The 10539-nt window shown below is 33.3% G+C and overlaps 1 protein-coding gene across 1 annotated transcript in view; it reads right to left on the minus strand.

Moving 5' to 3' along the window:
• Positions 1-10539, minus strand: part of LOC111089577 — a gene marked incomplete at its 5' end in the record, with an annotated part of 14327 nt that overhangs the window by 1093 nt on the left and 2695 nt on the right. Inside the window, 4 exons of the mRNA XM_022402343.1 lie at positions 393-538; positions 2372-2511; positions 3079-3257; positions 7348-7611. Of these exons, the coding sequence (XP_022258051.1) occupies positions 393-538; positions 2372-2511; positions 3079-3257; positions 7348-7611 (729 nt within the window). The remainder of the gene's footprint in view (positions 1-392; positions 539-2371; positions 2512-3078; positions 3258-7347; positions 7612-10539) is intronic.

The raw sequence follows: 10539 nt of genomic DNA on the forward strand, positions 1-10539 counted from the left end.
ATATATATATATATATATATATATATATATATACTGTCTATGTAACTGCTCAACTGTAATGCCCCCCAAGTGACTCAGCTGCAAGTCCGAGGGTTTCTAACGCTAAAAATCGTGTTTCAATACCCGCGGTCGGCACAGCACATATAGCCCATTGTGAGTCTTTGCGATTAATAACAAACAAATAAACCAACTGTAGAACATTTAAGAAAAACATCAGATAATTGGTTGGCACATCTTAAACATTTACCAGGTTAATATACTTTAAACAGATATGAGATTGATATAACTTAAAACAGTTATTAATATAACTTCTACAAATATGAAGGTCATGTACTTTGAACTAACATTAATTAACTAAAATGGCAAGTCATATAGAGACTTTACTAACTTACTTTCATCTAGCATTTCGACTTTCAAGTATAAAGGTTCTCCAAGGTCAACTCCTTTGATATCGGAACCCGAACCGTTCACAACACGAAGTCGGATAGAGGGCGTCGGTGCTAATCCTGTGACAACTTGCGTTAAACTTTGAAACTCGCTGTAATGTATAAAATCATAGGAGTTAATCTAATTACTCAGTTCCTTTACAGTTTGCCACAATTTATTTAAAAGTTAAAGGAAAGATGTGAGGAACATTAATAGTTCACTAATAATGGCTGGAGACGGCTTGAATGGGTAATGAAGAAAAACTTTAATACAACAGCAAATGTACAACGTTTCGACAAGGTTTTGTCATCATCATATATATTATTTTCAAGATTTGCGTAGCTGAATGATGGAAAATCCATTATTAAAACCAAAACAACTTTTATGAAGTTTAAATTCGCAGGCCTGTTTTATTTAAACAAAATAAATATTTAACAAATATATCTACTGGATTCTTTATGTGTGTCTAGTTTTCTTGTTTTTTTATCTATAAGTCCTATTATAAACTTGCTAATTCCACATCACATTTTAGTGTAAAGAAACATTTCAGAACAACCTAAAAATATTTTCATACTGTACCTAAAATATTCTATCAACTGTAAACTTTAATCAGACTTCAAATTCTATGTGTATATTCAGAAACATTGTGATGTTTTTGGATTGATGTAGAGATTACGAAGATTTAAAATTGGGGAAGAGTTACGTAGTAAATTATTCTAAAAATACGTAGCAGTGCTATTACTTTGTTGTTTACCAAGAGAATATAATCAAACACAAGCATATATAAATACAAAGGATACCAAAACATAAATTTTGAGTATTTAGTTACGCCCCTTCCCCAAAGGCTCAGTGGCAAGTCCGAAGGTTTAAAAACCGGATTTCGGCATCCGTGATGGGCACATCACAAGTGGATAATTGTGTAGTTTTTCGTTAAACAACAAAACCAGCAAAGAAACAAAATGTTCAGTTGAACACTACTTATGTCATTACTTACTCCTACTTAATTTCCTCAGTTGAACACTACTTATGTCATTACTTACTCCTCCTTAATTTCCTCAGTTGAACACTACTTATGTCATTACTTACTCCTACTTAATTTCCTCAGTTGAACACTACTTATGTCATTACTTACTCTTATCTAATTTCCTCAGTTGAACACTACTTATGTCATTACTTACTCCTCCTTAATTTCCTCAGTTGAACACTACTTATGTCATTACTTACTCCTCCTTAATTTCCTTACTTGAACACTACTTATGTCATTATTTACTCCTCCTTAATTTCCTCAGTTGAACACTACTTATGTCATTACTTACTCCTTAATTTCCTCAGTTGAACACTACTTATGTCATTACTTACTCCTTAATTTCCTTAGTTGAACACTACTTATATCATTACTTACTCCTATTTAATTTCCTTAGTTGAACACAACTTATGTCATTACTTACTCCTCCTTAATTTCCTCAGTTGAACACTACTTATGTCATTACTTACTCCTATTTAATTTCCTTAGTTGAACACAACTTATGTCATTACTTACTCCTTAATTTCCTTAGTTGAACACTACTTATGTCATTACTTACTCCTATTTAATTTCCTCAGTTGAACACTACTTATGTCATTACTTACTCCTATTTAATTTCCTCAGTTGAACACTACTTATGTCATTACTTACTCCTATTTAATTTCCTCAGTTGAACACTACTTATGTCATTACTTACTCCTATTTAATTTCCTCAGTTGAACACTACTTATGTCATTACTTACTCCTATTTAATTTCCTTAGTTGAACACTACTTATGTCATTACTTACTCCTTAATTTCCTCAGTTGAACACTACTTATGTCATTACTTACTCCTTAATTTCCTTAGTTGAACACTACTTATATCATTACTTACTCCTATTTAATTTCCTTAGTTGAACACAACTTATGTCATTACTTACTCCTCCTTAATTTCCTTTCCTCCTCTCAGTCGAGTTGTGATTTCTTCATAATCACACGCAACGTCAATTCGACGGTCGCTTGATCTTAATATGGTGGGATGGTGTTGAACTATAACACTATTAGTGAAGGTTCCGTTTCCCTAAAACGTGTAAAATACAATTAAACTGTCTAGAAAAACGTGGATTTTGTTACTGATTTTATAACCCTCGTACCTCATTTTATTTGACCGGTTCTTTTGATTATTGTGTAAACAAATAATGCAAGATAGTCAATCAACCATATATTCTAGAATAGTTTACATGTTTATACTGCTTAGATCGTTTTCAAAACTTTCAAGAAAGTTCTAGTCATTAAGCCATGTACTCATCATGTGACGTCAATCATCCCTCTAGCGAATTACAATATTAAAGTCTAAGCCAATTTATATAGCCTATAACAAAACTGAGCTTTCGCACCATGAGAGGGAACAAATAATTTAACCTGTGCTTTCTTACAATGCAAAGGTAGCAGAGGAGTTAATAATGAATCCTCGACTCATAAAACTGGTATTCTATTTATTCGTTACATTCTTCTGATTTTTAACTCTCAAAGCTTGAAGATTTAAACACTTCTAATAAAATCACCAATAATTACTGACATACCTCATTCATTCACAGGAGATAATTCAAACTAACGCAACTAAAAAGTATAGAAAGTTTATTCCTACCATATTTCTGGTTCCACATTTCTTTCCATGTAGTGGAATAGTCAAGGTGATCTCACCAGAGTCTGCAGCGGTTACAGCGAAGCATTCGTGAGGATGATCCACAGAATAAACTTTTCCACGAAACGGTGTGGCCACCTTCAGGATAGCGGTCATTGAAGTGGATTCACAGCGCATCTCAACTAGGATAAGAAACAGTTCATCGCGTCAATACGTTATACTTGTTGCAATCATTATTTCTGGTTCATCACTTGTCGTTCTTCTCAATTTGTGTAAAAGTTAAATAACAGAGAGTTTGCGCCAGGTATCAGATGTAGAATCTGTGAACACGGAGTGTAATAGTCGTACTAGGCCTACAGTTATCTATAGATGTAATCGTTAATGTATATTTAGATTATCATAGTTTTCAATAGAGTTGTTTGAACATTAAATGTTTAAACAACTCTATTTATTCAATTACGTACCAGCTGCCTAGTGTAGGCTAATAATACGAAGAATTAAATTGTGGCGGAATGCTACAAGTTCTTCAAATACCTATAGAATAATAGGCTTCTTTTTTGTGAGTGTAAAACATTTAAATACACCATTTAGATTATTATAGTGTTCATAGGTTTGACTTTCCAAAGGCTTTGAAGTTGACCACCTCAACTCATCTTTATTCTTTACGATCGTTATGTCATAAGATTACTTAGGCAGTAAAGCAATAACTAGCAGTAAATATCAAATTACGCACGGTTTTACAGTGTAAACAAACACTCATTGAATCGTTCTTGTAGAGTTTGCCAACAAATATTTGACTTCTAACTGACGTAGTTTCGGTTATTCTAAACCTAGTATGGGAATCTACAAATGGTGGTTCCCGTCTGTAAAGTATTTCGGAAAAACGAATTGGTCTGTAACCTCTTACAGGAAGCTTTAATTATTGAATTAGCTTAAAATGAATTTAAATAGATATTATGCAGTTCGATAGTGAGTTTTATGTTTCAGGCATTGGCAGTGAGTTATTGTAGAAAGTGAACTTGGCTCTGGACGTTTATTTCTTCATTAGGCTTATCTTTTAGTCTTGTCTGTTGTGCAAGAGATAAGCTATATTTGGTTTACAAAACTCGCACCTGCTCCTTTGTCATTCATGTTGTGTGGCTACTTAGGCACCTGCTGCTTTATCATTCATGTTGTGTGGCTACTTAGGCACCTGCTGCTTTATCATTCATGTTGTGTGGCTACTTAGACACCTGCTGCCTTATCATTCATGGGGCTACTTAGACACCTGCTGCTTTATCATTCATGTTGTGTGGCTACTTAGACACCTGCTGTTATATCATTCATGTTATGTGTCTACTTAGGCACCTACTGCTTTATCATTCATGTTATGTGTCTACTTAGACATCTGCTGTTTTATCATTCATGTTGTGTGGCTACTTAGACACCTGCTGTTTTATCATTCATGTTGTGTGGCTACTTAGATATCTGCTGTTTTATCATTCATGTTGTGTGGCTACTTAGACACCTGCTGTTTTATCATTCATGTTGTGTGGCTACTTAGATATCTGCTGTTTTATCATTCATGTTGTGTGGCTACTTAGACACCTGCTGTTTTATCATTCATGTTGTGTGGCTACTTAGATATCTGCTGTTTTATCATTCATGTTGTGTGGCTACTTAGGCATCTGCTGTTTTATCATTCATGTTGTGTGGCTACTTAGACATTGAATGTGACAGTTCAATTCAATTTGTATCTGTTTGAAGCTGAGAACAAAAGTTTTAAACATTATCAATTCTCAGCAGCCCAGTTAGTTAAAACAACCCAATGGAGCTTTTGTCGATTTTATAAGAGAAACGGGGGAGTGATCTATACGTTAAGAAAATTCTGATAACAGTTTCGAGATATAAGCCAGGCGATGATGTGTTTACTTTGTTTCAATAAAATCGTCTTAAGACAGAAAAAGCTTGAGTCTGATACTCGATGATACACAGAGATAAGATAAATGTCTCTTGGACAGTCACAAGTCCGTGCTACTCAACAACGTTCTATCATCTCACTGATTTCTACACATAAACACACGCACATTTATAAAGTTTTCACACGCACATTTATAAAGTTTTCTAACATTATTGTTGCGTAAGAATAATTCGTTATATTTATTTTCTTTACAGTTTTACTTAATTTACAGCTAAAAGTCGCAGTAGATAACTTAACTCTAAACCTAAATCCTTACTTTGAAGGGAAAGTTACTCAAGTTGTCTAAATTAATATATTTGGAAGATTTTTATCCAAACCCAATCTCAATGTTTTCGATGTCACAAAACTGATAATATCTAGTATAATTTCACGTTTGTTTGGAATTATTATAAAATCTAATATGATTTAAGTGTTTTAAAAAACATGCGACGTGTTCATAAGATGTACCAGTACCTTAAATAAATGAAACATTACAACCACATTGCAAGTTTTATAAATTGCTCTACTCACCACGGGTATCGAAACCCGGGTTATAGTGTTGTAAGTCCGCAGACATACTGGGGGCGAGTTTTATGTAACGTGATTATTAATTGAGTTGTGTCCTGCTATGGTTTGAACGTAACTTAAAGTTAACGAAACACAGAGATATCACTAATTCAATCTAGTGGTACAAAAACTACATAACATGTACTAGTCTTAATATGTTTCGAGGTTACTTTCGATGCCACACCCAACAGTTGTTATTAAAAATGTTGCGATAAGTAATCGAAATAACAGATTCATAAATTTATTTAATAAACACGACAATTTAAAACAAATAAATGGTAATAAAATCTGTTTGTTTTGTTAATCTTTATAACACAATATCAGTAGATAAACAGTAAGTCCTTCTAAGAAACTATGCGTGCTTTAGGATTTAACTCTAACTCGAAGAACTGGTTTATGCATCAAACAAGTTGCTTTGCATGAGAAGTCTTAATCACTTTCAAGTCATGATGAGGATGGAGATAATTTATCAGTTAATTATAAAACTAGGGACATGGGAGAAAAACGTTTTATGCTAAAGACATCTAAGTTCAGGAACATAAAGCAGCCTTAAGCACGAAAAAAGTTGCAACGTCCTTAGAAAGTTCTTTGGTTGGGTTGGTCGGAGTTAGATTAAAATCTACTCAGTTCAGGTTAAAACATTTCTTTATTATTAGAGATATATTTGCTTTCATGGTGTTGGATGTAAATAAAAATATGACGAAACTTTGTTGATCTCTCAACCTAATTATTAAGATCTTTGTTTAAAATTGCTGCTAAACAAAATGTCATCAAATACTGAAATTCTACCAAGAAGCATAAAGCACAAAATTATGTTCCTCACAACTATGTCTTTCAATAGAATTCACTGTAAGATAAAAGAAAGAACACAGTGAAAATGTAATGTTCGTTTCATTTTAAAATTTCAGCTGTATTAGATAATGTGAATATGTTTTTAATCTTCGTCTTCTTAAACATCTCGTAAAAATACTAAGTTAGAGAAGGTTTTAATCAAACTTTTTGGTGCCACTAACCTTTCCTCTTCCGAAAAAAAAACTCTCCTTGTTAATAAATTTAGGAAAGCTTTCCTGACGACCTTCTCCTTGCATTAACAAACAAAGAGATGTATGTAATGTCATAAATACAAATAATTAACTCTTTGCATATAATTTAGTTAAGCAAAGAAAAAGAAATGCATTTATTCCGGAAGAAATTATTGTTCCATTAACACAATGTTGAATATTAATAGCCTAGAATTTTTGTCTTTCTTTGTTTTTAAGGTGAAGTTAGAACTATAGATTAGAATTTGAAAGCATCACTAGATGTTACTCCTTTTATTATTTATCACCTGCTAACAATTATATCAATTATCTTTTGAACTATCAGACATCTGATGTGATGCAAATTTAGTATTAATGTTTTAATTTTGTGTCAAAAGGGAAAAGGGCGTTGTTTTAACTTGGCGAATTTAATGCTGGATGTATTTTAATATGATTTACATACTAGGTGGAAGGTTATATTATCACCATATTTATCACCTATAAAATATTATTTAAAAAGTTCCATCATAATATTGACTTTAACAACAATCATACGCATTTTAAGAAAAAGAACGATAAACCGAGCATCTCCAATTGAAAACTTAAATCTTATTATATGATAAATGTTAAACACAACTCCGAGTAATATACAGAAAAAAGGGGAAAAGATAAACAGTGTTAACTTTATAGCACTGTTGATTTACATATAAAATAACAACATAGCTTATACTAGTTGAAAATCCTTACCTTCAATGCACGATCCAACCTCATAATATTCGACACTTCCTTCTGTGAAGTGGATGGCCTCCTCTGATAGAGAGTAAGAGTCCTCTGGTGACAGCAAGCAGAGTGATTTAAGAGGATCAAACAAAAAAGAGCGACATCGAAAATCGCCAAATTGAAGACAGGACCGTTGACACTGTTCTTTCGTGGTAGCTAATTGATTAACGTGAACGTGACTATGGACAATTACTCGGTTTTTCTGGAGATGAAAATGGCACTGGTTGGGATCTAAGAGAAGGGTGTAAAACCCACTGTTTAGTAAATAGTTTTAAAATAACCTATCTTTGCTGTTGGATTTATGTTTTAGTTAGAAACTTTAGAGACGTATTATGAAACTACGATCAGTGTTTTTAAGTTTACAATTCTATCCTACTCTCTAATTTGTATTTATGGTAAGATTACTAAGGCTATCTACCGCCGTCTGTAATTCTGAACTATTGACCACGTGGTAAATAGCTAGTTACCAACACCATACTTCCACCGTCCACGTTGTATTATGACGCACCCACAGCTCGAAATAAGGGGGAATATATTATGGTACCACACATCGGTTTGGTAGCTCCGAAACCCAGAGTTCTGGGATCTTTTCTGTTTCATGCACCGTGTTCAAATAGAAATTAATATCTATTTTTGAATATAGTTTTTACTGCTGATTTCAGAAATATAAATTAAAGTTTGCAGATGAAATGAAATATTTTTTTTTAGTTTGCTCACGAAACAAAGGAAGTACTTTTGGCATTACGTATATACCTATGTATTTAAAATAATTGCATAACATCAAGACAATACAAAGTATCTAGTGACTATGTAAAAAATTCAATGTGAAAATTCAGAAATATATTTAAATATTTGCTTGAAGGGATAATAATTTTCATGCCTACGACGCCAAACGAATTTGTTACGTCTCTTAACCACATTCCAAGTACTTTCAATTTGCTGCAGATTTCAGAAATATAAATTAAAATTTGGAGAATTGATTTTTAAGGTGGAAGAAATGGGGAAATATTTTCTTTATTAAAAATAAATAAAAATGAAATTATTTACTAATTAGTCTAACTTGATCTAACCTCACATAAACTGAACGTAGCAAAATAAAAAAAAATATTTCTTTTTATTTATACAAATTCTTATTTATATTTATGAAATCAACATTAAAAACTAAATTCAAAAATATATATTATTTTCTATTTGAAGGCGGTGAATGAAACAAAAAAGTTCCGAGTTCTGCCACAGGGCCAACCCGCACCACATTTTATCTGAATAAATCTGTTTTTTCCATACTCCGTGTTTAACCCTACAAAATTTCGACCTCATTGGCTTTTTAAAAAAACCATTTTTCTAAACTACTTAAGCACAAAACTCTTTGTGGATTTATTTAGACGGGGTCACTAGGGCGTGATTCCAATAGATTTAGACGTGGTCACTAGGGCGTGAATCCAATAGATTTAGACGGGGTCACTAGGGCGTGATTCCAATAGATTTAGACGTGGTCACTAGGGCGTGAATCCAATAGATTTAGACGTGGTCACTAGGGCGTGAATCCAATAGATTTAGACGGGGTCACTAGGGCGTGATTCCAATAGATTTAGACGTGGTCACTAGGGCGTGATTCCAATAGATTTATACGGGGTCACTAGGGCGTGATTCCAATAGATTTATACGTGGTCACTAGGGCGTGAATCCAATAGATTTAGACGGGGTCACTAGGGCGTGAATCCAATAGATTTAGACGGGGTCACTAGCGCGTGAATCCAATAGATTTAGACGGGGTCACTAGGGCGTGAATCCAATAGATTTAGACGGGGTCACTAGGGCGTGAATCCAATAGATTTAGACGAGGTCACTAGGGCGTGATTTCAATAGATTTAGACGTGGTCACTAGGGCGTGATTCCAATAGATTTAGATTGGGTCACGAGGGCGTGATTCCAATAGATTTAGACGGGGTCACTAGGGTGTGATTCCAATAGATTTAGACATGTAAACGTTGAAGAAATCCAAGTTCATATTCCTTCAACGTAAGTGAAGATATTAATGGGGCATGATTCTATAACCAGAATAGAGGTCATGTGATAATTAAAAACAAACATTTTGAACTGTTAAGCTGTACATGTATCCCTCAAGTGATGAGGACGAGAGACTTCTTATAGCAATTTTAAATAATCACCAAATAATTATTTCAACCAACTTGTTATGGTAAAAATTTAATGCAAGTTTTTACAATCATTAAACCTACAGTGGAATGCTTAATCGTATTTTCTCGTAAAAGGTGTTAATTCATACATATTTGGTTGTAGCTCTTGTATCAGTACTTCACATTCATACTTAATTGGATGTAGTTCTTGTATGGTTACTTCACATTCATACTTATTTGGTTGTAGCTCTTGTATCAGTACTCACATTCATACTTATTTGGTTGTAGCTCTTGTATCAGTGCTTCATATTCATACTTATTTGGATGTAGCTTTTGTATCAGTACTTCACATTCATACATATTTGGATGTAGCTCTTGTATCAGTACTTCACATTCATACTTATTTGGATGTAGTTCTTGTATGGGTACTTCACATTCATACTTATTTGGATGTAGCTCTTGTATGGGTACTTCACATTCATACTTATTTGGATGTAGCTCTTGTATCAGTACTTCACATTCATACATATTTGGATGTAGCTTTTGTATCAGTACTTCACATTCATACATATTTGGATGTAGCTCTTGTATCAGTACTTCACATTCATAAATATTTGTTTGTAGCTCTTGTATCGGTACTCACATTCATACATATTTGGTTGTAGCTCTTGTATCAGTGCTTCACATTCATACATATTTGGATGTAGCTCTTGTATCAGTACTTCACATACATACATATTTGGATGTAGCTCTTGTATCAGTACTTCACATTCATAAATATTTGGTTGTAGCTCTTGTATCAGTACTTCACGTTCATACATATTTGGATGTAGCTCTTGTATCAGTACTTTACATTCATACATATTTGGATGTAGCTCTTGTATGGGTACTTCACATTCATACTTATTTGGATGTAGCTCTTGTATCAATGCTTCATATTCATACATATTTGGATGTAGCTCTTGTATCAGTGCTTCATATTCATACATATTTGGATGTAGCTCTTGTATCAGTGCTTCATATT

This window comes from Limulus polyphemus, unplaced genomic scaffold (assembly GCF_000517525.1).
Source record: "Limulus polyphemus unplaced genomic scaffold, Limulus_polyphemus-2.1.2 Scaffold6675, whole genome shotgun sequence".
Classification (NCBI taxonomy): domain Eukaryota; kingdom Metazoa; phylum Arthropoda; class Merostomata; order Xiphosura; family Limulidae; genus Limulus; species Limulus polyphemus.